A 27,934-nucleotide genomic window follows, 5' to 3' on the forward strand; every position below is an offset into this window, starting at 1 on the left:
TATGACAGTATATGACTTCCAACCAACTCTTGGTATTTTGGTTGTCTCAATTTTCACATGCCTATCTTGTGTTGGCAATTTTTAGAATAGATGTATCAACACATTTTTTTTAAAAGGCTTTCTTTTCAAGTGACTGAAGTTAGGCACTTGTAACAACCTGTCATCCAAGAAATCATTGCTGTAAAGTAATCTGTCTTGATCATCAATATTGACATAAAACAGAACAAATAGTACCATGAAATCTATGAGAAACAGCTCCAGAAATTAAGACTTATTCATATTTTCTAAATAAAACAGGATTACGAATTTTCATTCATATTTTTTTGTCAGATAACTAATGCATTTTAAGAGACTTCTTGTGTAAGAGAATTACTTAAACATACTGTGGACAATCACCTAAATCAGTTGTTTTATAACAGTTGAATAATTCTGAGTATAAGCTACTTTTTAAAGGCACACTGCTTTTCAAATTCTAAGATTAAACAATTTGAAGATGTTTCTTTTAATCACACCACCTTCTATTTTGCAAAAGAAAATCCCATACTATTCTTCCCCAAATCTTCAACTTTACTTCCTGCAGAGTCCAATATGCAACCCACGACCAAAGCAAGCAGGGAGAGGCTGAACTGCAGAGTGAAAATTTATTAAAAATAAAATCTTTTGAGCTTGACAGCCAAGATGTTCCTGAACCCTACTTTTTGACTAAACAATCTGCTTCCTGCCTCCTCATACAGATAGGCAGCCAGCCAACTCCTAACATATGGCACCAAACAGAAAAAAGAGAGAAACCAAAACCAAGTGTTTCCATAGCCTATACATACAAGCTCTTATGGGTCCAGTAAAGTTCAAACACAGAGACTTAGCAAACTAGACTACTAGTTGCAGAATGACTCATGTCTCCTACTGGCAAAAGCTAAACCCAAGTGTCTCAAGTGACAATATTTTGGTAAGGAAAAAGGAGAAAATAAAGAAGGAGGGAAATAAAAAAAAGAGGGAAGGAATTCCAGTAATCACTCCACTTGCAGCACTCCACTACTTATCATTTGGTCACACAGCTTACCTTCAAATTAGTGGTGTTTTGATCAGATTGCTCCTTTCTATCTTTTTCTTTATCACTTTTTTTCTTGGAGGTGGAGCATTCTCTCTCTCTTCTTTCATTATTTGTATCCCTTTCTCTTTTTTTTTCTTTCTTGTTTCTGTTTAAGAAAACTTTTACTCAAATCAGAATTTGATCCAAAAGCAAATGTACTAACAATAGTTACATCAAGTGTATTGTACATGTGTATTTGCAAGTACAAGTATTGTACAAGTGTATTTGCATTGCTGACAGATTAGAAACTCTCTAAAGAATACTGAAGCTCAAATCCTATGAACATTTGTTGTTGTTTTTTTAATTGAAACTGAATCATACTGGCCATTGTCATCTGAGATGACTAGTGCAAAGACAGTAAACCAGTGAGAATACTTCCAAAATTGTATCTGTATCCACATTTGATTGCTCTGTTCATTGAAAAACACTGACCCTTTACTTAGAAAAACGAATGACAAATATTAAAGAGCTCCTTGTATAACAAAAATATAAATAAAATCAGAACCACAAATTGAGTTCAGTTCCTTTCATAATGGTGATCTCTATGTCCCATTTAAATTTAACAAAAAATATTACAACTTTTTCCTCCTTTACTGCTTATTAACTTTTATGTTTACATCAAACTGACCTTCTTGGAGAAGGAGTTCGTGAAGACTTTCTTTTTGTTGCTTTGGATGTTTTAGGAGACTTGGAAGGACTTCTACTCTTCCTTTTATGTCTTTCTCTGCAGGACCAAGAAATTCAAGATCAGTAAAGAGACCAAGAATAAACTCAGAAACTGCATAAAAAAAGAAAGCTCTTAAAATGATTTCCCACAACAACTAAGTAAATATCCCCGAGTTTAACATTATATATCACCAACAGTATATGAATTGTACATAGTTTAAAAAAAAATGTTTTTTCATGTTTCAGTTTGGTGGAAAAGGGGAGAATGGAAGTAGAAAGGAGGGAGAAAAAAAAAGTTGCGCCCTTTCAGATTTCAGTTTTGTGTTCATCTTCACATGCTTGTATTCACACCTGATAACAATGGAAGCACAATGAATTCGCTAATACTGTATTTAATAAGAGTTTCTCCAGTCAAGAAAAGAATGCAATTGAATGAGGAGCCACAAGATAACAAGATACATAACTTCAGTAATATGAACTTCAAAACATTACAAGCTCGAGATCACTGGAATTTCAGTTCAACCTGACTCAAGTTTAATTCCTGAATATATAAGCTAGCATTCCTATTGGTTTAGAAGCAAACAGTCAGTGTAAAGTGAAGCTCAAGCTGTTGTCCAAATCAAAATGGATAAGTTTATATTTATTATTTATCATTCTATAATGCACCAAAGAGCTCGTAATACTTTGGAAACCAGCTGTTTTATGCAGGTATGGAATTTGCTGAAGTTGCTATTCTGGAATCTGATCTTGAATAGAACACAACATTTAATGGAATGAGCCTTGCTAATACCAGCAGAAATTGCCAGTGGAACATATGGAATCCCACTGCCTTCTTCATGCAAAAAGAAACAAAAATTTAAGAAAAAAATCTCTGACAGACAATATTCAATGTCTAAGACTGACTGAAATTGATATTACACAGCCTTCAGATTGGGTAATTACTGTGTTATGAATGAAGATACCACTTCAGCCATCAAGAAATCTCTTATTTGTGCTATTGATGAAGATGTTCAATAATACTGGCCCCAGTATTGATCTCTGGGGTACACCACTATTGATTGTTTTTAAAGCTGGACTTCATGCAGTTTTGAAGAGAGTTGGGGTTTTTTGATTGTTTATTTTTTGTTTGTTTAAAGAGAGCAGGTATTACTGACCAGTATTCCAGTGTTATTTAAAAAGGGACAGTGTTTTACTTAAGATTTTGTGTTGACAGCAATGCAACAGGTTATCGGGTCCTGAAGTATCCATTTATATGCTACTAGAAAATAATTGGTTCTGGGAAACAGCTCATGATAAAGGAAACTTCATTAATGAGATAATTCAGAGTGGAAAACAGCATGGAATCTGTGGCATGACTTTATCAGCTGATATATTTGAAAAGAAAAATAATTAACTCCTGTTGGATTTACTGTAATGGAGAGACGCACCACCTCTTACTATCTTCCCAATTTGCTGTCTTAAATCAGTGGAGGGAAAATTTCTTTTGCACATATAGCAGGGAAAACAAAGCCAGTCCTAGGAAAGTTTCAGATGTATTTTTAATTGTTTTGTTTAAATTGTTTCTCAGTACTTCATTCCATGAATCGAAAATTCAGCATTGTTTATAATGTGGCATCTTCTGGGCTGAATAAAAACAGCTTGTTCTGCTGCTATATCGTTAAGTGCTAGCTATTGGTTTCTTGGACAGATGGACTCCATTGGGTAACCAGTGAAACAAGGAAATGGAAGGCAGAGGTACTATCTGTCAAATTTACCTTTCTCTCCCATACAGTATTAATTAACCATGCCATCGTGTCACTATTTCCTTTTCCTTTAGTTTTACTTCCCTTCACCAGAAACAGTAAACTTGCTAAGCTTGTAAACGGAATAAACCACTCTGTGGTTAGCAATTTATACCTGTTATATGGTTTAAAAAAAAAAAAAAGTTTTCATTCCTTATTTGTCAATATTGATGACATTTTTTTTTTAAATGTTAAAATGTAAGTAACCAAGCAGAAGCCACAAGATGAACTAGAAAATAATCAAATGTGAGATTCTTTTGTTGCACGTGCATAATAACAGAGTATGTTCAGACACGATTTCTCATACCTTCTAATAGTAAGGCAGGATCTGTACTATGTTTTATTGTCACACTTGATCAGATGAATGTGTTGTAAAAATAAATAAGCATATTTCATCAGTGGTCTGTAGTCATGATGATCTCTTCCTTGCTCTTAAACACATGATGAAAGAAATATAGCTGGAACTTATGCTACTGAAAGAATTTCATTTGAAGGCTAAATATCAGCTACAGGGCTTTTTTTTTGGTGCAGCAATACTAGCAAAAGAAAGTAGTATATCTTCTTCACAAGTCAAAGTAACATTTAAGATTTTGTTGATTTCTGTGAGGTAAAGATGTTTGCGTGCTTTTTGATGGGCTATATTCAATAGCCATGGCAATCTGAGTGCAATGTAACCCAAATTAGATGAGACCTTAGTAATTCCTTATCCACTTATAACACTTGTTGTAGCAAAAAGGAATATTAGCAGTGGTTGAAGGCATCTGACTCAATTTGATTGACTCAGCATTAGAAATTGAAGCTTGTATGTTTTCTGATTGATATACTGCATCCCTGGTGTTGTGGTTTTGGATGGGATTTAGTTAATTTTCCGCATAGGGGGCTGGTAAGTGCCATGAGAAAAATAATGCACACCAATGCTTACACTAAGCCAAGGACTTCTTGCCGACAGGATCATATGAGAAGCTGAGGAGGCTGCGGGTGCATATGAAGCTGGGAGGGGAAAGAGCCAGGACAGGTGACCAAAGGGATATTCCATACCATGTGACATCATGTGGGACAATAAAAACTGGGAGTGTTGGCAGGGGAATGTAGGACTGCTCCTTGGGGAGTGGCTGGGCATTGTTTGGTGAGTAGTGAGCCATTGCATTGTGCATCACACCATTGCACTGAGGAGGAAGCAGGGCAAAAAGTAGGATTGCGACCCTGGACTTCAGGAGAGCAAACTGTCCTCCAGATGAGTGGTCAGTGAGGTGGATGGATCGATTGGATGGATGGATGGACGGACGGACAGACTGGTTGGATGGCAGAGCTCAGAGGGTCGTGCTCAGTGGTACTGAGTCTAGTTGGAGGCCTGTAGCTAGTGGTGTCCCTCAGGGGTCAGTACTGGGTCCAGTGTTGTTCACCTTATTCATCAGTGACCTGGACGATGGAATAGAGTGCACCCTCATCTAGTTCGCTGATGACACAAAGCTGGGAGGAGCGGCTGATACCCCAGAGGGCTGTGATGCCATTCAGAGGGATGTGTACAGGCTGGAGGGTTGGGCCGAGAGGAACCTCATGAAGTTCAACAAGGGCAAGCGCAGGGCCCTGCACCTAGGGAGGAATAATCCCAAGCACCAGTACAGGCTGGGGGATGACCTGCTGGAGTGCAGCTCTGCAGAGAGGGACCTGGGAGTCCTGGTGGACACCAGGCTGACCATGTGTCAGTAATGTGCCCTTGTGGCCAAGAATATCCTGGGGTGCATTCGGAAGAGTGTTGCCAGCAGGTCAAGGGAGGTGATCCTGTCCCTCTATTCAGCCCTGGTGAGGCCACACCTGGAGTACTGTGTCCAGTTCTGGGCTCCCCAGTACAAGAGGGACATGGAACTACTGGAGCATGTCCAGAGGAGTGTTACTGAAATGATTAGAGGACTGGAGCACCTGTCGTACAAGGACAGGCTGAGAGAACTGGGCCTGTTTAGCCTGGAAAAGAGAAGACTGAGGGGAGACCTCATCAATGTGTATAAATACGTGAGGAGATGGTGTCAAGAGGATGAAGCCAGTCTCTTTTCAGTTGTGCCTAGTGAGAGGATGAGACTCTTCACAAGTCAAAGTAACATTTAAGATTTTGTTGATTTCTGTGAGGTAAAGATGTTTGTGTGCTTTTTGATGGGCTACATTCAACAATACTGGCCTCATCATTGCTCCCCTAATGATAATTCTTTCTGATGAAAGAATTATGAATCTATAGAGGGAAAAAAAGAATCTCTCTCTCACCTTTCACCTTCAAAAAGAAAATTGTCCTTGTTTAGTATCATCTGTATAAAAATTTAACTTCATATCAAAATAGAGCTTTGTAGCGAGTACATTAGAAGAGATGCACTAAATTTCACTAGAATTCTCTGCCTCAATATATAGCATTTGATCCTTTCATATTCTTTTCTTAAATAGCAAGATTCTTAAAGGGGAGCATAATTAACACTAAAATATTAATTTTTAAAATATACTTGGTGGGTTTTCCACCAGTACTCTTATATAAGCTATACATTTTCAAGATCCTGAATCTTTTTTCTACATTTATTTAATTCAATACTCCTGAGGTATACAGGCAGAAAATCTTACATTTTCAAAGGTGGCAAAACTCTGTACAAATCTTCAACCCATGAAATAATGTTAAAAATTAAATTAAAATAGGAATCTGCATTTGCTCAAAGAAACCACAATATTTTGCTCATAAACCTCCCAAAACAGCATGGACACTTCATCCAAGTCAAACAGAACGTTTAGAAACCATTACAGCCTTTTCTGCGTTATATGTATCACAAACTCCTAAACTTTGATGGCTATGGGAACTTTGCTTTTGTCCAGTGATTATAATATGTAGAAGTTTTCCACAATTCATCCAGAATTACATTCCCTCAAGGTAACAGATGAAATTCTGTATCTAAATTTGACATATGATATTACCGAACTGTGGAATTGTTGAGGTATTCGGAAAAGATTTTCTCCACCTAAGCTTCTGAACTTAAGTTAGATGCAACACTTTAGAATACGCCTGAGTTAGCCCACTTACAGAACTTATAATCAGTATAGTAAAAGGAGGCTGTGAGATTGAACATTTTCGTATTTCCATCCAGTTTATCCTCCTTCAGAGGCAAAAACAACAGCTAGATTAACCTTGAATGCTTTTTTGTTTACTATCAGTATGGTTAAGGAACGTTACCTTTTACTTGTACCTGGCCATCTAACTAGCTCTATTGGGTTTACATGACAAGGTTTTGGTGGGAGGCTACAGGGGTAGGCACACTCTTCCAACACGGGTCCCCTATGGGCAGCAGCTCCTGCCAGACCACCTGCTCCCACGTGGGCTCTGCTCCACAGGCTAGAGGTCTGGCCTGGAGTCTGCTCCTGCAGGGGGCTCTCCATAGTCCACGGCCTCCTTCAAGTCAGATCCACCTGCTCCACCGTGGGTTCCTCCATGTGCTGTAGTGTGGAAATCTGATCCACCATGTGTCCTGGTTTCGGCTAGGATAGAGTTAATTTTCCTCCTAGTAGCTGGTAGGGTGCTATGTTTTGGATTTAGGATGAGAATAATGGTGATATCACACTGATGTTTTAATTGTTGCAGAGCAGTGCTTACACCAGGCCAAGGACTTTTCAGCTTCTTACACTGTCCTGCAAGCAGGCAGGCTGGGGGTGCAACAGGAGCTGGGAGGGGACAGACCCAGGACAGCTGACCCAAACTGGCCAAAGGGGTATTCCATACCATCTGACATCATGCTAAACAATATATAGGGGTGGCTAGCTGGGGTGGGGGGCCGGCTGCTCAGGGATAGGCTGGGTCAGCGGGTGGTGAGCAATTGCATTGTGCATCACTTGTTTGTACGCATTATTATTAGTAGTACTATTATCATTATTATTATTATTTTCTGTCCTAATAAACTGTCTTTATCTCAACCCACAGGCTTTCATTTCTTTCTAATTCTCTCCCCCCATCCCAGAGAGGGAGGGGGGAGGGTGAGCGAACGGCTGTGTGGTGCTTAGCTGTCAGCCAGGTTAAACCACAACACCGTGGTACACCATGGGCTGCAGGGGGACAACCTGCTCCACCATGATCCTCTCCACAGGCTGCAGGGAAATTTGTGCTCTGGCACCTGGAGCACCTCCTCCCCCTCCTTCTTCACTGACCTTACTGTCTGCAGGGCTGTTTCTCACTCCTCGCTCTCCCAGCTACTGTTTTTTTTTTTTTTTTCCTCTTCTTTCCCCCTTTCTTAAATATGCTCTCACAGAGGTACAAACAACATTGCTTATTGGCTCAGCTCTGGCCAGCAGAGGGTCCATTTGGAGATGGCTGAAACTGGCCCTTATCTAACACGAGGCAGCTTCTGGTCTCTTCTCATAGAGGCCACCCCTGCAACCCCCCCACTACCAAAACCTTGCCACGTAAACCCAATAGGTTAGCTCAACAACATACCCTTATCTTTCAACTGAGATATATATATTTTTGAATGGATAGCCAGGCAAGTGACATACTTGTTTCCTGCTGTTCAACCATCCAGCCAAGAAAATTCATTGCTTGCCTGCCATCCCTAAGATGGTCTAGTGGCAAATACTACCACCCAACTGTTTGTAAGCTCAACAGACCAACACTGCACAGTATGTAAGCAAGCAAGGAACAATGTAACGATGATTAACTTTAATCAGGACAAAGATAACATGCGATGACCCTCTATCAAAACTTCTGGATTGCTCCAACACAGAAACAGCACAAGAACCATCTACTTACTATATTCAAGGACTATACTACACAGTTAAGTGTAAGGCAAGCACCAGCAGAACAACAGTAAACTATGTTCTGTCAGGTAACATACAGAGCTCTTTGTAATAGATTTTACTTTATACTAAAATCTACAAACAGCAAGAATACAAACTGAATTAGTGAGATGATATTGATACATAAACATTAGAATGTGTGTATTTCACGGTGCCTAACTGTACCGACAAGTCCAAAAAAGCATGAAAAAAGTCTAAACAAACCTGCTGGAGCTGCGAGATCTTCTTGAAGAGCTGTAGCTTCTTGGGGGTGTTCTGGATCGCTTCTCTTTCTTTCTTTTATCATCTCTTCCTTTTTGTTGCTCCTTCAACTTATCCCCATCTTTTCCCTTTTCTTTGTCTCTATCTTTCTCTTTGTCCCCTCCTTTGTCCTTATCTCCCTCCTTGTCCTTCACCTTCTCTCTGTCTTTTACCCCCCCTTCCTCAATATCTTCTTTTTCCTTGTTCTGGTGTACTTCTTCCCTGTCTTTTTCCTTCTCCTTATCTTTCTCCTTTTCCTTGTCCCTGTCCCTATCTTTGTCCTTGTCCCCAACACTCTCTCGATCTTTGTTTCGCTCTCCATCTCTCTCTTTCTCCTTTTCTTTGGTCTTTTCTTTTTCCTTGACCTTTTCTTTGTCTCTCTTATTTTCCCTGTGAAAAGCCAAACACAAATCCATTAATTAATCTTTGAACTTTCTAATAAAAAATACAAGCAACTCTTCAGCATATATTAATTGCTCAAGAGAAAATATGTCTCTGTTTAAAATTTTTGAATAATTATTAATTTTCATTTTCCACCTGTTTACCATGAAAGAGTAGCTATAACAGCTAGGAAAAGTTTGGAAACCAAATGGGGGGGAGGGGGGGAAAGGAGGTAAAAATCAAATCAAACTGTGATCTTCAGATTGATGTTACTATACTTTAATAGAATAAGTTTCTTCACCTCACAGTTACATTACTATACGTACGTAGATTTTCAGCATTTTCTCAGGAGTGCAACAAAGCATACAACTTGTAAATCCATTCTTTACTAAAATTGTGAAATATGTCAAATATGTGAAAATGTAAAATAGACTGCGGATTAACCACCCCCACATGAATAATGATAGCTGACTGGACAGAAGTCTTTATTCTAGTGTTCTCTCACACACACACATCCTGGAACTGCTTGATAGTCCAACATCAATGAATATACAGAAAGAAAAATACAAGGATAAAATTTCACCAAACAAATACTCTCAAAAGGCAAATGTAAGGTCTAAACTCAATCAAGACAATTCAATCATCTGTAATGTCATTAGGAATTCAAAAACAATTGAAGCATAGGAAAATCCAGTAGGATGGTAAAAACAGAAGGAAGGATAACAGAACAAGTCACCTTCTCTAGGACAGACAGAATGATACCTGTTCATAAAAAGAAAAACAGCAAGAAGAAAAAAAAAGGATGTTCCAGTTGTTGAGACAAATAAAAAATGATTAGATTACAGCTCTGGCTGGAAGAGTACATTTTTATATAGGATTATTTGAAAGCATGAGACTCCAAACCATCTTTCCTTTCTTAGCAGACATGAGTTGCCTCAAGGACATATGAAAATGAACAATTGTTCAGAGAGAAACAGGAGAAAGTACAATAGGAGGACTTAATTAACAGGCAGTTTCAAATCCAGGAGAACTAGACTGAAAAAGAGTTGTGTCTATTGGTATTGGTACCTATTCTAGGATTCTTAAAAGAGACTCCTTCAGACACGAAAGGCCCTAAGCACAACCCACACTTTCATTCATTGGAACAAGTGTTTGACTGTATCTTTTTTTCAACTTGAATAGTAGGCCATTTTATGTTCTATAACCTTATGACTTTGGTTCCTATCAGGTTTTGGCAAATATCTCTTTAAGTATCTCACAGAAGGAATGTAAGATCATAAAGATGAAACAGCACACAATCCCTGCAATAGCAAGGGGTCTCACAGCGCCCCAAGAAAAGCCTTCCAGTTATTTATTGCAGATATTTCATTGGACTTCCCCCTTCCAGTGATTAGATCTCTCAAGAAGCTCCATCAAACGAGCAATTGAGAGTCAAAAGGATTGTCATCCATCAAAGCCCAGCTATGTAGCCTACTCCTAAGTGTTCCCACTGATGTCGGCAGATCTGCAGTTCTCTTTCCCAGAAGAAAAAAACAAAAACAAAACAAAAAAAAAAAAACTGCACAACCTAAGTATGAAGGTCCCTTTAAATGAGTTAGGGGCATTACAGAGATGAACCAGAGGAAAAAAAGTACCAAGTCTTCTATTCATGAAGCTACTTTTATAGGCACTTCAGTTTTGTGAATATTCACTATTTCATCCTCAGAAAATCATATTATCATCTGTTGGTTAAAGTCTGGCAGTTAATTAAAGTTACCTTCTTTTGGTGAGCTTAAACATTGATATAAATGTAGAATAGACTTTGGTATCAAAGTTTAGGTACCTCAGTATAAAAAATTACTTTCTATTCTTTTCTCCTATCGTAGGGGATGGGACAAGCCTAGGAACAGAATAAAGCATTTAGAGATTCCATCCTTTACCCATCACCTAAAATGCTGGTTAGATCCCCCCCCAAAGAAAACAACAAAACTTTGTACTGTGTGCTAAGATGAACAGTATCACTTCTCAGGAATGGAAACTCACCGAGAACGAGAGCGACTACTTGATTTCTGCCTTTCCCTAGATCTAGACCGTTTTGTCAGGGGACTTCTGGATTTGCATCTCTCCTTGTGTCTTGAGATTGATCTGTTACCAGATCTACTTCTATATGAACAACACCAGAAGAAAAATACTTTAATACTGAAACTTCAGAAAAATTAGGTCAGCCAAGATATAGGGGGGGAACAACACGCAAATCTCGCCTCACTACAGAAAAGCATATAATTACATCTCAGTAATATACTGCCTACCAGCATTTTTGCAAATATGTATACATTAAGTTTCACCAGTTGCACATGTTCTCTTTTGAAACAATACACCATTTAAGTAATGCTCATATTTTATTATGACCTCCATAAATATTCTGGAAAATATCAATTATCATCATACTGGGATAGCTTTCCTTAATAAATTACAGTGCATAAAATCTACTATAAACAATTTCAAGCAGCACGTAAAAATAGTTAGTTGCATTTTTCTTCTTCTCCAGGCCCAGTCGCTTATTGTAGTCTTGGTCACTGAAGAAAGATAGCATTAACTGGCCTCTTTTTGCTTGGTTCTCCAGCCTTACAATTTAAATGAACAAAAAATAAATAAAAAAACCAACCAAACAAAACACTACCTGTGGTTCAGCATTTAGTCAAGTTACTTTCTCAGTTGAAAGTATTTGTAAGCATTTGCTACATGATAAATAAGGAATGCAAATAATGTGCAAACACTCCAATAGAAATACGTTTAAAGTCTTCTGATATACATATATAGTATAGTCTCAGAGTTGATGAAGAAAACAACTTAAAAATTACTATACTCTTCCCCCCCCCCCCCCCCAAAAAAATATTCCCTATTTTTATAGGATCATAGTCCCTAGGAAAATGAATCTTCAAATTCAGCTTTTTATTTCAAGTTTCACAAAACACATCATTGGATACTTTGACTGAGAGGTTAAGGTACCTTGAAGTTAAACTTACCAAAGACAAAAATGCCATATATATTACTCAATCCTGAAGAACAGAAAGATACAAAAAATACCAGCTCCACCTTTCTTCTGCAGCTCAAGACACAAAAAGTAAAAATATACCAAGAGGATAGGAGAGGTAACCACTTTATACCTACAGCTTTGCTCCACATATAAGTTTAGAAAAACTAATTAGAGGGCAAATTGCTTACAATTTAGTCAAGCCCTTTAATAAAATTTGTATCATAGTGATGAAATGGATTTAGGGGTTTTATAAAACACTAAAAGAGGAAAGTGGTCAGCATAGTTTATTCTTACAGATGAAACTGCTTCAACAGCCCAGAGGCTCTTTTTTCAGCATGTACTCAAAACTGACAGTAACAGTGGTAAATCATTAAAACAAAACATAACTATCAACAGATGTTTAAAACACAAGTTTTCTGCAAGTGAAAAAATGCAAATTTATCTTCTAAAACTCAATTTGGTTTGTGTGTATACAAAATACCACAGATTACTGGAATGTTACACAAAGATTATTGTTCAGTTGTATCCTGAGTTACAGAAACAACAGAGAAGCATACAATAAGGAAGCCTGCAAATGATTCTTCTTGTATTAAAAAGGTACCCAATGGTTTAATGTTATTAGATAGCAAGATACTGCAGTACATGTTATTAAAAAAATGAAGCCTGCACTTAGATCACATTTCTTTGGTTGTATGTGGTATGCCCCTCTGACCAGCTTTTCTGTATGTAAAAGAATTCTAGTTGCCCTGTTAAAAGACAATGCATGAAAGGATGCAACAGAGCTGTTGGTGCAACACTGACACCTTTTTAAAGTTTAAGCTATCAAATGCATTGAGTTTCTCCCCGCTCCCCAGAATGAGAGAAAAAAAAAATTACAGAAGAATGGAGAAAAGTTTACAGGAAAAAAAAACAACTTACAGAAAAGTGATTTACATTGAGACTGTAAATGCTCAGAAGACATTCTTGACATTGGAAGAATACGAACCATTTCAGAAAGTGTCACACACTAGACTGTCTCATTCTTTGAAAAAACGTTAATGGATAAACATTAAGGGTTATCTAGTAATTTAATTTCTTCCCATATTCCAAAGACTGTTTCAGAAGTTAACGATTTTAGCAAAGCAAACACTCTGAAGAATGAAAAACTGCCCCTAAAACCTTTTTCTTCTGACTTTTAAAAACTTAACTTTACATTTTAAGTACAGTAAACAGAAACACTGCATTTGTTAACTAGATGTTTAGAAGTTCAAGACAGCAGGAACTTTCTACTAGCAAAACCAGACAGCCTATCAGAGTTGAGGGTGTTAACAGTAAACTAAATGTTCCATCCACAAAATACAGATAACTATTTTAAAAATACATAGGTCAAAAAATGAAATATGGTTTTCATGACACAAAAGTACCTTCTAGTGTGTTTTAACTGAAAGCAATCCTGAAAATGTTTAGCATTTAGAGGGAAAGAGTATCTGTTCAGAGATAAAGATCACAGTTACTCTGATCTGGTTAGTAAAAGTTACTTATCTTCCCTACAGTGGTACTTGTTTCATAACTCAATAAGAAATCTCAGTAACCACCATCACTCAAGAAAAACAGTATGATCTCAGTCCAAAATAAAAGACATACCTACCTGTGTTTTGAATGTGATCTTTTCCTTCTAGATTGGGATTTTGAGCTAGACCTGGATTCTGAACGAGAATGGGAACGAGATCGACCGCCTTTTCTTTCACTGCTCTTTCCAGACTCTGAGAGGAAAAAACCACTTTGCAGTGTAAGCTCAGAACATTTAAAGATTCCAGTTAACAGTCTGGCATAAGTGGAATGTACCACATATAGTGCAAGGGGCCTACTCTTTGCACATCTTCCTTCTTTGCAAATATCCTTCAGAAACATCCAAGAAAGTCATTGCATATACTCGTTGAGTGCAGCCATCCTGCAGCAGTACACATAAACCAGATAATTATAAAAAGCTAGCTCTATTAGGAAGGGGATTTATGTTGCTGCCACAACGCACAAGATTACAGCAACATATTCTCCTCCTAGTGTATTATTTAATACAGCTACTATATTTTATTTTTTAAATAACCTGAGAAGAATAAATTTAGAGGGCATAATTATTGTTTACATTTTATGCTCATTTTCAAAATTAGGACTTTCCATACTTTTTTGATATTTTAACCATTGTAAAAATATGGAAGTTTTATTCCTCAAACATTATTTGGAGGAGGAAGGGATGGAGAGAAGGGGGGTGAAAAGTTTGATCCAAAGGCCAGGAAGTCAATGGAAAGCTTACCAGTGACCTCAGAAGACTTTGGTTCAGACTCTAAAAGATTGTTATTCTGCTGCTTAACATTAAGGAAACGTTAGAGCTATTTTCTTCCAACCCTAAAAAAAAAACACCAATTGGGGAAAAAAATAAAATCAAGCCCACCAACACCCATCTACTACCTAACCTACATAAGTCAAAGTCTGAGTTTGTTAATAAGAATGACAAAATCCCACTGATCAAAATAAAAAGGAAGATTTCAATTGAAAGCTTAATGAGTTGAGAATTTTTATGCTATGGTTTTCCAAGCAGTTTAAGTCAGCATAAATCAGCACTGAAATGTCCATCTAACCTCTCAACCCATCGACACTTTCCTTTCTTTGACCTTGTGTTTCAGCGTTAACAGGGATCAAGAAACCATTCTGGATGGAAAAAAAGTCCGTTAAGTTTTATCCCAGATTCATTTTCTGATCCCATTTGCTGTGAGGCTGCATATAGTCTTGAGCTAGTATAAGAGCATAGCACAGGGACAAACTTAACCCGCTGAAAGTAAAGAAAGCATAATATTGCTGCTTTCAGCAGCATGCTAGCTTCCCTCTGATCATGAAACTATGGCATTAATGTGTGCTAGAGAATAAAACAAAGCAATTTCTTTTAAAAGTCTGTAAGTGCTTTAAACTGAAAAGATGCCAACATCAAGTCTTACTTAGTTTAGCACTGACTACATATTTTTGAAAACATTCAGCGAGCATGTATCTGAAAATAAGATATGAGGAAATAAAGTCAACTTCATTCTACTGCTTTCTTGCATGAATACAATTTTGATTATTTTCATTATTATTATAATTTGCTTCAATAATATAATTATGAAATAATATAATGAACATGTATTATTTTCATTGGCATGTACCAAAGTATAAACATGTCTGTTAGGTAGCGAACCTAATATACCTACCTGGCTCAATAGCAGCAGATATGAAAGACTGGGCTTCCCTTACTCTCTTCATCACTTCTTCCAGTTCTTTGGCAGCAGCTTGTGGCGTCATTTCAGGAGGCTTCACTATTGCATTGTTGGAGTGATTTATTCTAAATTAGGGAAAAAAGCCGTTAACCCACAAATGCTTTAAAAGGAAAAATGAAAAATAAGAAAGGAAAACACCTTAACTCCCACATATAACTGAAAACTCTAAAGTTCAAGCAAAACTACAGATTTTTCCTAACACTCATTTATGCCATGTCTAAATATCTAAAATGTCTGGCTTTTACTGCTTTCAAATCTTAGAGCTTTTAAATAAGTGAGGCACAACACTTTTGTATTATTCTATATAAATACAGATTAAAGTCTAGAAACCTATTTCTCTATTTTAGATAAAATCTCTAAGGCCTACTGATTGCATAGACAACATATATAAAGTTTAATTAGTACCAAGGACTTTGCAGATTCTCTCGCTGTTATAGCTTTCACTACTTTAAGATTAAATGTAATTATATTTTACTCTATGCCACCCAGATTCTTCTTAGAGAAAGTTATGCCCAACCCTGAAATCGGAGTTTATAAAAGTGTTCCAGTTTGCTAACAGGTCCTTATATTGAATAAATATTAGTCACAGCAGTTTATTGCAGATCAAAATCATAAACATATAAGGATACTAAGAAACCTCTCATTCAATATTCACATTGGTAATTAATTTCTTACTTCAGTGGCCTGTCTCCAAACATAACTCCATTAAAGGCAAGAGCTCGTGGTACAGAATTTTGGTCTGCAAATTCCACAAAAGCAAACCGTGTTGGTTGTGTCTCATCACCTGCCATTCGCACAAATTTGACTTCTCCAACTTGTTTAAAGAATTCAAGCAGTTGATCTGCTGTTGTAGTCTAGAAAGAGACGAAGAGCTCAGCTGAAGTAAAACATATAATGAAAACTACTTATCAAACATAACAGATAATCTAAGAGCTACATAGGTTTTGGAAAGACATCACACCATTATTACATAGGCAGCATGAATTTGGTAATGTTACACTTCAGGAAATACAGATACTATTTTTTTTCTTCCATTAACCTAAAGAATATACTATAATTTAAGACAGTACAACCACAAGCCCTCAAGTAAAACCCTGAAGATCTATATTTAGGTTACAAATACACTTGCACAGGATATTGCACTTTTCAGGCAAATAATTTGAGATAATTGATGAGGGAATTCTTTATACACCTACATCCAAGCTATTTCTGGTACTGGTTGTGATTTTTGATCAACAGAAACAACAACAGACAAACAAACAAAAAAAAAACAAAACCAGAACTTTAAGTCAACTTTTAATCTGTTTCTCCAATAACTTACAACTAGTTTTATTTTTTTGTGATTGATAATACTCTAGTACATACTTCAGCAGTCAAATAAACACTAAAATCAAATACTTAAATTGCCATCAGTCAAAAACAATTATTTTTTCAATTAATTAAATAAAAAAATCGCTGGAAAAAAAATAATCTCTGACAGTCCTAGCTTTCCTGTCAGAAACTCACAGAATGACTGAGATTGGAAGGGACCTCTGAAGATCATCTAGTCCAACCCCCCTGCCAAGCAGGATCAACTACAGCACATTGCGCAGGATGGTATCTAGGAGGGTTTTGAATATCTCCAGAGGAGGAAACTCCACACCTCTCTGGGTAACCGGAGTCTAAATCTATCCTCTTCTAGTTTAAGACCATTACCCCTTGCCCTACTCATTATCTACCCAAGAAAAGAGTCCTTCTCAATCCTTTTTATAAGAACCCTTTAAGTATTAAAAGGCTGCAATGAGGTCTCCCTGGAGCCTTCTCTTCTCCAGGCTGAACAGCCCCAGCTCTCTCAGCCTTTCTTCATAGGCGAGATGCTCCAGTCCTCTGATCATCGTTGTAGCCCTTCTCTTGGCTTGCTCTAACAGATGCACATCTTTCATGTGCTGGGGGCCCAAGACCTGGATGCAGTATTCCAGGTGGGGCCTCATGACAGCAGAGTAGAGGGGCACAATCACCTCCCTTGACCTGCTGGTCACACCTCTTTTGATGCAGCCCAGGATGCAGTTGGCCTTCTGGGCTGCAAGCACACACTGCTGGCTCATGTTGAGCCTTTCGTCCACCAGAACCCCCGAGTCTCTCTCCACAGGGTTGCTCTCAATGAATTCTTCTCCCAGTCTGTACCCATGCCTGGGATTGCCATGACCCAGGTGCAGTACCTTGCACTTGGCCTTGCTCATAATATAGAATCATATCATAGAATCGTTAAGGTTTGAAAAGACCTTCAAGATCATCCGCTCCAACCATCACCCTACTACCAATGTCACCCATTAAACCACGTCCATAAGTACCATGTACAACCTCTCCTTAAACATCCCCGTGTGGGTATTTAAGGTGACTCCACCACCTCCCTGGGCAACCCGTTCTTATAGATATATATATATATAGATATATAGATAGATATATATATATATATATATAAATATATATATATATATAAAAACTTATAGAAGCCAAAATCCCAAGTTAACAACACATAACTGGTCTCCTAGTATGTTGAAAAACATTTCTAAGCTATATGAGTATTTAGCATACTAGAGTACATATTCAAGGCAGAAGACCTGTCACACCCTGCAAACCAGCTTCAGATTTCAACTGTACTGCAAACATAGTGATTTATAAAAACTGTTCTGTCTTGTTTAGAACCGTGAAAGAGTAGCCGTATGTCCTGTTCTCACAAAACTCTAAGTAATCAAAAGAAAGACACCAAATTAATACTCAATTGATCACCACATTTTGTAAGTTTCAATATAAATAATTTTAGGCTGTTAAAATGAACAACAACAACAACAAAAACACACCACACAGCAGAGACAAAAATTTCAGGGAATAGCCTACAAAACATGGAACACAGCATTCTATCTCATGTTACTGCATATTCAAATGTTGGCATCACTTACCACACAAGTAGTACTGAAACCAAAGGGTTTTGATTAATGAAAATAAAACACAAATAGACAAACTACCAAAAAGCACTGCACGATTTAACTTAACATTAAAAAGTCTGCTCAATCCACTCTGGGATACAAAATAAAGGACTGTAACAGAAACTGCTACTTTAAAACCACAGTCTTCAGATACTAATTGCTGGGAAAAGTCACTAGGTTCAGGAAGTTCACTGAGAACACTAAAGAGTCATCTTAAAGAACTCACATTTTATTTAATGCATTAGAAAACTGAGGTGGTTTCTCTCTCCCCCTCCACATTTTGCATGCTTACAAGAACTTTAAATAGTCTATTAGAGCAGTTCACTTGATGTAATCTGTAACTAATTACACTCAGCATTGGAGGTTTCCTTTTAGTTGTTTTTGTGGTTTTTTTTTTCTTTAATAATTTTTCTGCTGCATCCTATAAAACCAAGGGATGTTAGTGATAGGAGACTGGAAAAAAGTAGAAAAAAAAATCAGTAAAAAGGAATTCATCTCTCTAATAATACTAGTTCAGACAACCATAGCATAGCCCTATATTTTGTTCTAAAATCACTGAAACACCATAGATGCCAGATTTATCATCCTTGCTTCCTATTAAATCATAGCCTTCTTTTTTTCATTCAAGTCAGCAGTAAAGTGGCTAACAATGAGTTATAGTGGAACAGTGCTATCAAAGAAATCTCCTATAAAGTGGAAATTATCACCTGATCAAATTCACCATTGCTACAAATGTTTTGGATTACTCTGACAGAGGAAAATAACCCCCCCTAATCCTCTAATAACACATAATGCTGCATCTTCCAAAAATAGGAAAATAATATTTCCAAAAAAAAGTTGTCAAGAGCAATGTTCCAAAATGTATACGTCTTTAACCAAGTTAATTCATAAATACCAGAATAAGACTTATTTCCTTTCAACCAAAAAATTAGCTTTGTTAATGAAAAAACTGTTGAAATTAAATCCATAAAAACCATTCTATGAAATACTCAGATTAAGGGGAAGAAGTAGAAGGCTGACAAACATGACTGACTTGGAAGAGGTAAGGAATAATTTATACTTTTATTCGGAAATACCTTAATGCTTGATTAGAAAAAAAAGAAAACTTATATTCTTTATAAAGTGTATGCACATATATATATATATATTCTGTTAACTCTTGTGCATCATCAACAGAACTGAAAGTTCACATCCATTAGAAATAAGCATGCCCAGCAAAGGGAATAGGATTACAAATGTTACAGTAAACCTCTTAACTTGAATGCTCTTTTAAAACAAACAAACAAAAAAACCCATACAGGAGAGTACAACTTCACTGTTCTGAAAAATCATGCTTGATTAAATAAAAATAGTGGGTACACTGAATGTCTGCAACACCAAATTAGAAAAAAAAATAGATTACAATTCTACACAATGCAACATGTAACTTTCTTTGACACTTTTCTCTATTAAAAAGTTAGTCTAATACTCTTAATATTACACCTTATATTATTCTTTAAACAAGAACTGGAATTCTGGAATGACTGAACGCTACCATGCCACCATCCTCCTGCCCGATCCCCCCCCAACCTACACACACATAACTCAGGGAGGTGCCTGAGCGAAAAAATCTGGACTACAGAATAGGTATTTCAGTAAAGGGAGGAAAAAGAGAGACGTGCGCCGCGGAAGAGCTTTGGGGACAATCTCTGAGCACGCGTCTCCCTAGGCCTTAGATTGTGACTCAGTGCCGGCATCACCCAGCAAGCGGCCGAGCTCTTGCCGCTACCACTAAGCCACAGAACTCGCCGTGCTCCTACAGGCCACTCCGGAGATGCCGCAGGTACTTCAGGACGGGACCGCCATCTTAAGTTCGGATGGAGCTCCTTTCCCCTACCGTTCCTGTCATACAAAGGGGTAGGACCACGTGACCCCGCTCCCCGTGTGGGAGGTTGCGGTGCCCACAGTCAAGATGTGGGGAAGTCAAGTAGGGCCTTCTCACAACTCTCACAACCCCTCTAGACCTTTTCATTCTCCCAGGTCTCTATCGCTCCGGAGACCGGTGCAGGCCCCACTTACTCTGGGGGATAGAGACGCAGCTCCTCAATATCTCCCAGGAAGCCGAAGAGAGTCCGCATCTGCTCGCTGGTTACCGCCGAAGACAGGTTCGTGACCTGGATGACAGATGTGGGGCCCAAGGGGAAACCCAGCGGCACCCCGATTCCTCCGCTGTTCATCATGGCGGAGCCCGCACGACCGCTCCGCTCGCGGCAGTGTCACACGCAGCCAGAGAGACGGACCTGACGACAGAGAAGAGTGTGCGGCGCCCGCCAGAGCGTCCCAGTGTTCGGACGCTCTAGCGGCGAACTCGATTGCTCACCGGAGGTGTTACTTGGCGGGCAGCTGCTTATTCCCTGCCAGATGAGGCGCTTCGGGGAACGGCCGCCCTCAAACCTGCCAGTAGCGCTGAAACTCCTAGCTCAGCCGTAAACGCCCCCCCCCGCCCAAGAGAAGAGAAATCCGTCGCTTCCCAAGGAACCGGCAGGACAGCCTCCTACTGAGAGAGGGAGTTAGGAGAATACAATAATTTACTAACTTTTTAGAAAAGAACTTACTAACGTTTTAGAAAATTATTTACTAACCTTTTAGAAAAGGGGGGACTGAGAGAGGGAGTTAGGGGAATCTTATCAAGTAGAGATAGAGTGCTGACGGCATGAAACTAGGATCCTACTTAGTGTCTTTACTAACTATGGTGCTTGTGCAAATTAATTAAAGCAAGAAGCCTTGGGCCCCTTTACCAAGGTCAGTCTCTTAATAAGAGAGTGAGCCTATCTTAAGAAACTGGTAGAAACTGGTCCTGTGGATGGACAAGATCCAAGAAGCAACTGAGTCTGCGCAGAGACAAGAGGTCAACTAGCGGTGATGAGGAAGAGTCATCAATCTTCATCCCCACGACCCCCGAAGACCACCACCAGAATACACTGCGCAAGTGCACATGGGAGGAGTTTACGGAAATGACTCCTTGGAACTAATTTTAATACGAAGCGGGGACAGGTTATGAATATGTATAGGCGTATTGTGAAACTTCATGCATATGTAACTCTTTGCTGCATATAACCATGGCAAGTTGCTGCGTCAGGTGCGCACGATTTTGGAGGGGCTACCCCCCCGTGCTGCCCAGCGCTGAATAAACATACCTACTTTACAATCTTACTGATTGTGGAGTCCGTTTTCCGCATGTCACTACCAGCTGATGCGCAGGTGATGACCGGGCCACTGCTATAAGGGTGAGACCATCGTGGACTCTCGGCCCTGCCTAGGAAGGAGTGCGGGACCGAAGGCACGGCCTAGCTGTTAACAGCCACATCCCGCCCAGCTTTCTTTCACGCATATGCTGCCTGCTTCCTGAGGATTGGAGAGTAATCCTGTTGGGGGTCATAGAATCAGTAAGGTTGGAAAAGACCTTCAAGATCATCTGGTCCAACTGTCCCCCTACCATCAATATCACCCACTAAGCCATGTCCCTAAGCACCACATCCAACCTTTCTACCCTCAGGGACAGTGACTCCACCAACTCCCTGAACAACCCATTCCAATGCCTGACTACTCTTTCTGAGAATAAAGGTTTCCTAATTTAAAAACTAAACCTTGCCTGGTGCAACTTGAGGCCATTCCCTCTAGTCCTATCACTAGTTACCTGTGAGAAGAGGCCGATCCCCAGCTCCCCACAACTTCCTTTCAGGTAGATGTAGAGAGTAATAAGGTCTCCCCTGAGCCTCCTGTTCTCCAGATGAAACAGCCCCAGTTCCCTCAGCGGCTCCTCATAGGACTTGTGTTCCAGGCCCCTCATCAGCTTCGTAGCCCTTCTCTGGACATGTTCCAGGTCCTTCTTATAGCGAGGGGCCCAAAACTGAACACAGTACTGGAGGTGTGGTCTCAACAGAGCAGAATACAAGGGAACAATCACCTCCCTGGTCCTGCTGGCTACACTATTCCTGATACTAGCCAGCATGCCGTTGGCTTTCTTGGCCACCTGGGCACACTGCTGGCTCATGTTCAGGTGAGCAATCAGCACCCCCAGATCCGTTTCCTTTGCACAGCTTTCCAGCCACTCTGCCCCAAGCCTGTAGCACTGCATGGGGTTGTTGTGACCAAAGTGCAGGACCTGGCACTTAGCCATGTTGAACCTCATCCCGTTGGCCTCTGCCCATTGACCCATCCTGTCCAGGTCCCTCTGCAGGGCCTTCCTACCCTCCAGCAGATCGACACTTCCCCCCCAACTTGGTGTCATCTGCAAACTTCCTGAGGGTGCACTCAATTCCCTCGTCCAAATCATCAATAAAGATATTCAAGAGGATGGGCCCCAACACTGTCCCCTGGGGGAACACCACTCATGACCGGTCTCCAGTTGTATTTCACTCCATTCACCACCACTCTCTGGGCCCAGACATCCAGCCAGTTTTTTACCCAGCAAAGAGCATACGTGTCCAAGCCATGGGCTGCCAGCTTTTCCAGGAGAATACTATGGGAGACTGTGTCAAAGGCTTTGCTGAATTCTAGATAGACTACATCAACAGCCTTTCCCTCATCCACCAGGCGGGTCATCCGGTCATGGAAGGAGATGAGGTTGGTCAGGCAGGACTTGCCTTTCATGAACCCATGCTGACTGGGCCTGATCCCCTGGTTGTCCCGCAAATGCTGCGTGATTGCATTCAAGATGACCTGTTCCATCACCTTTCCTGGCACCGAGGTCAGGCTGACAGGCCTGTAGTTCACCGGGTCCTCCTTACAACCCTTCTTATAGATGGACATCAGAGTAGCAAGCCTCCAATCATACGGGACCTCTCCGGATCACCATGACCTCTGATAAAGGAAAAGCGGCTTGGAAATCACATCCGTCAGCTCCCTCAGCACCCTCAGTTGGATCCCATCTTGCCCCATGGACTTGTGACAGTCCAGGTGGAGCAGCAGGTCTCTAACTGTTTCCACCTGAACTGTGGGGGGTTTCTTCTGCTCCCCGTCCAAGACTTCCAGGTTGGGAGGCTGAGTACTCCGAGAATAAGTAGTCTGGTTAGTAAAGACAGATGTAAAAAAGACATTAAGAACCTCAGCCTTTTCCTTATCCTCAGTACCCGCAATGCACATGTTTTCCAGATGCTGTGGGAAGAATCAATCTCGGCTGCTGGGAGCTGGCACCCTCATAGCAGAGGAAACAAGCACGCCAGCCCAGAAACCACATGCAGTGCCCTACACGGGTGATTGCTGACAGAGAGGCTGTGAGATTGCTCCATCGTATGTGGGAACAATGCTAACTGGTTCTCTTTTACTTTAGCAGAGTGAAAGGCTTCTTGAATAAGATATTTTAAACCCAAAATACCAAAGAGTCTAGGTATAAAACCTCACCTTTAATAGGTCAGCTTTGGCTCTATAATTGATTTGGCATGAAATTCACTAACTCTGCTAACAGGAAGGGTTGTAATGGAATAAGCTGTTAATGGTTTTGTTATAACTTGACTGGGAATCTATCCCAATTAAATTGATTTTTACCTAGAGTTATAGTTCAAATTCTCTTTAAAAAATTAAATTAACTATAGAAAATGAAACTGAGCGCTATGCATATGAGTGATCAGTTGTTTTAACTGCAGTCTTTCTTAGGTGGCAAAGAACTGCATCTTGGCACTGAAAGACTATGGTTTCAGACAATATTTTAATTTTTAAGAATTTCCATACCCCAAACCTGAACTGAAAATGAACTTAAGTACTTAAGTATTCTTGAAGCTGTCTGGGCTGAAAAAAAAATGTACATTTGTGATACTTCCATGAGCAAGTAAGTTAGTTGTTAAGGAATCTCCATGGATAAGTGGGGGTAATGCTCCATATATTGATGCTTGTATATTTCAATTGACAGTAAACTACTACTTTACAAAGAATAAGTTAAAGACTTTTAAATAAAATAAATCTTGGACAATTGCTTGAGATTACTTTAAATGTGTATGTTTCAGGTAGTACTTATTGAAAATCATAATCAGTACAGTCATTCTTTTTGTAAATGGAATCCGGATTCTAAAAATGCAAGATTCAAGATCCAAATTAAATGTTGTTTTTTGTTTGTTTATTTTTTTTTCAGACATCCTGATAGCTTTGTAATTAGCCAAAGCTTAGATAACTTTAACTGGAGAATTCAAGATCTTTTATTACATTTTATGCAAAAATAAAGTCTGGTATGATTATTCTATCATTACATAAAGCATTACATTAAAAATATATATACCGGTATATCTTGTCGAAAGACTGTTAGCAGAGGTGTAGAAATTATTACTGCTCTGAAGATTCACATCCTTTCTCCTTACATCTCTCAGTGGAGGTTACCAGAAAAATGAGCTCTAATTCATCATGAGAAAAAATCTGTAATGTCAGAACTGACTGGGATACCCTCCTTAATGTAAAGTCTTTAATAATAAATATGAAATTTTGAGCTACTTGTCTCCTTCCCAAAAACAGAACAGAAGAAAAACACTTTAGATTTGGTATTTGTCAGCCACAGGATAAAATTAACTTGGAAAAAAAATCTGAAAAAAAAATTGGATTTCAGAAGATGTGGTGGTTTCACACCAATGGACAGCTAAACTCCACCACAACTGTTCTTTCACTCCCCCTCCTCAGAGGAAGAGAAGGAGAAAATACAATGAAAAGGGACTCAAGGGTTGAGATCAGGAAAAGGAAATGGCTCATCAATTACTGACACGGGTAAAACAGACTAATCGTAGGGAGATTAATATAATTTATTATACTAACAAACTAGAGCAGTGAGAAACTAAAAGCAAGCTAAAAACACCTTCCCCCCCCATCCACCTATCCCAGACCTTGAAAAGCAAGTCTTATGGCAACATGGCCGTTACCTTGCCACATAAAGCCAATACAGAAGGGCTTCTACAAACATAGCAGCAGCAGAAGGAAGACAAGGGAAAACATGGGCCCACTGCTGAATGGGCCAGCAGTCCTATTGACAAAGTACATGTAAAAGGCTGGAACACTTAAAATCATAGAATATCCCAAGTTGGAAGGGAGCCATAAAGATCATCATTACAATTCCTAGCCCCACACAGGACGACCTAAAAATTAAACCATATGTCTGAGAGCGTTGTTCAAATGCTTCTTGAACTCCAGCAGGCTTAGTGCTGTGAACACTTCCCTGGGGAGCCTGTTCCAGTGCCCAACCACCCTCTTAGTGAAGAAACTTTTCCTGCTATGCAAATTGACCTTCCTCTGATTCAGCTTCATGCTGTTCCCTCAGGTCCTATCGCGGGTGTCACAACAGGAATTATACACTTCACTCGTAAGAGAGAAGCAGCAATATATTTATTGATGGAAATAGTGATTTAGCAGGGCTTAATTGTGGATGAGACAGCGATTTAACAAAGTTCTAATGGTAAATGCTACATTAACAATATTTATGATGGCAAGGTCACTTGATTATTTACTGCATAGAGGATAGGGTCAGATTAAAAGTGTCAGGAAGACCCTCACACTGAGTCACGAGGTTCAGAATGGAGCCCCTTTTGCCATCCAAACTCCAAGGAGTATAGATATGACTGGATCCTATCCCAATCCCAGACTTAACGATTTATGCCTAGGGGATTATATACACAATCAATCCTTTATATCACTTAGCTAAGATTATGTTGTGGTTTAACCCGGCAGGCAGCAAAGCACCACACAGCTGTTTGCTCATTCCCCCCTAACCCCTAGAGCTGGATAGGGGAGAGAATAAAAAAAAAAAAAAAAAGGTAAAACTCATGGGTTGAGATAAAGACAGTTTAATAGAAACATAGAATCATAGAATCATTCAGGTTGGAAAAGACCTCCAAGATCAAGTCCAAACTTTAACCTAGTACTAAAGTCCACCACTAAACCATGCTCTAAAGTTCTAAATCTACACATTTCTTGAAGACCTCCAGGGATGGTGAATCAACAACTTCCCTGGGCAGTCTATTCCAATGCTGCACAACTCTTTCAGTAAAGAAATTTCTCCTAATATCCAACCTAAACGTCCTCTGGTGCAATTTGAGGCCATTTCCCCTCATCTTATCACTTGGTGCTTGGGAGAAGAACCCAGTCCCCACCTCTCTATAGCCTCCTTTAAGGTAATTGTACAGCGTGATAAGGTCTCCCCTGAGCCTCCTTTTCTCTAGGCTAAACAACCTCAGTTCCCTCAGCTGCTCCTTGTAAGACTTGTTCTCTAGACCCTTCACCAGCTTCGTTGCCCTTCTCTGGACTCGCTCGAGCACCTCCATGTCCTTCTTGTAGTGAGGGGCCCAAAAGTGAACACAGTACTCAAGGTGCGGCCTCACCAGAGCCGAGTACAGAGGGACAATCACTTCCCTAGTCCTGCTGGCCAAGCTATTTCTGATACAAACCAGAATGCTGTTGGCCTTGTTGCCCACCTGAGCACACTGCTGGCTCATATTCAGCCGACTACCGACCAATACTCCCAGGTCCTTCTCTGCCAGGCAGCTTTCCAGCCACTCATCTCCCAGCCTGTAGCTCTGCTTGGGGTTGTTGTGCCCCAGGTGCAGGACCCGGCACTTGGCCTTGTTGAACTTCATACAGTTGGCCTCAGCCCATCGGTCCAGCCTATCCAGATCCTCCTGCAGAGCCTTCCTACCCTCGAGCAGATTGACACACGCACCTGACTTGGTGTCATCTGCAAACTTACTGAGGGTGCACTCGATCCCCTCATCCAGATCATCGATAAAGATATTAAAGAGAACTGGCCCTAATACTGAGCCCTGGGGGACTCCACTAGTGACTGGCCTCCAACTGGATTTAACTCCATTCACCAGGACTCTTTGGGCCCGGCTATCCAGCCAGTTTTTAACCCAACAGAGCATACACCAGTCCAAGCCATGAGCAGCCAGTTTCTTCAGGAGAATGTTGTGGGAAACGGTGTCAAAAGCCTTACTGAAATCAAGGTAGACCACATCCACAGCCTTCCCCTCATCCACTAAGCGCGTCACTTTGTCATAGAAGGAGATCAGGTTTGTCAAGCAGGACCTGCCTTTCATAAACCCATGCTGACTGGGCCTGATCGCCTGCTTGCCCTGCAAGTGCCGCGTGATGACACTCAAGATAATCTGCTCCATGAGCTTCCCTGGCACTGAGGTCAAACTAACAGGCCTATAGTTTCACGGGTCTACGCTCCGGCCCTTCTTGTAGATGGGCGTCACAGGCATCTTAACATTAAGATTGTAATTTATGAGTTATAATTCTACATCCTCCATTACTATTTTCAACCAAAAAAAAAGCTACCTGTGAATTCAAGTTTCCAACGTAGACTGTTCTCCTGATTTCATCAATTTTGGATGGATCCACATTCCCCATAATTGGTGGCTGTGGTATTTCTCCCAGTGCTGTAATGTTAGGGTCCAGTGATGCTGCTGATATTGCCCCCAAACTGCCAAGTGAAACACTGAGCTGGAAAACAAACAAACAAACAAAAAAGTACGCACAGGCAGAATATACTTCACTTGTTAATACTTATCTTCCTTGTGCCTTTCTGTAAAAGTCAATTCAATGAACGTAGGCAATATTTTAAACTGCATGATCCCAGTTGAGTAATTATTTCTTTTAAGAATAAAAATCTACCTACAAATAACCATATATAGTTAAGATTTTCTGTATGCTTCTGTAGTGGTGTAACCCAGCCAGCACCTAAGAAC

General features: G+C 39.8%; 2 protein-coding genes across 6 annotated transcripts in view; one reads left to right on the forward strand and one right to left on the reverse strand.

Moving 5' to 3' along the window:
• LOC310888609 (uncharacterized protein) overlaps nucleotides 1-27,934 on the forward strand; it is a gene marked incomplete at both ends in the record, with an annotated part of 380,131 nt that overhangs the window by 254,321 nt on the left and 97,876 nt on the right. The gene's annotated exons all lie outside the window — the stretch shown is intronic.
• Nucleotides 1-27,934, reverse strand: part of LOC310888686 (uncharacterized protein) — a 73,377-nt gene that overhangs the window by 21,224 nt on the left and 24,219 nt on the right. For all 5 annotated transcript variants that reach the window (XM_083815639.1, XM_083815638.1, XM_083815635.1 and 2 more), the window contains 8 exons: nucleotides 27,525-27,689; nucleotides 15,946-16,124; nucleotides 15,205-15,335; nucleotides 13,614-13,728; nucleotides 10,993-11,112; nucleotides 8,554-8,979; nucleotides 1,719-1,814; nucleotides 1,061-1,196 (listed from right to left, as the gene is read on the reverse strand). In XM_083815639.1, the coding sequence (XP_083671765.1) occupies nucleotides 1,061-1,196; nucleotides 1,719-1,814; nucleotides 8,554-8,979; nucleotides 10,993-11,112; nucleotides 13,614-13,728; nucleotides 15,205-15,335; nucleotides 15,946-16,124; nucleotides 27,525-27,689 (1,368 nt within the window). The remainder of the gene's footprint in view (nucleotides 1-1,060; nucleotides 1,197-1,718; nucleotides 1,815-8,553; nucleotides 8,980-10,992; nucleotides 11,113-13,613; nucleotides 13,729-15,204; nucleotides 15,336-15,945; nucleotides 16,125-27,524; nucleotides 27,690-27,934) is intronic.

This window comes from Anser anser, assembly GCF_964211835.1.
Source record: "Anser anser genome assembly, chromosome: W".
NCBI classification, from domain to species: Eukaryota; Metazoa; Chordata; class Aves; order Anseriformes; family Anatidae; genus Anser; species Anser anser.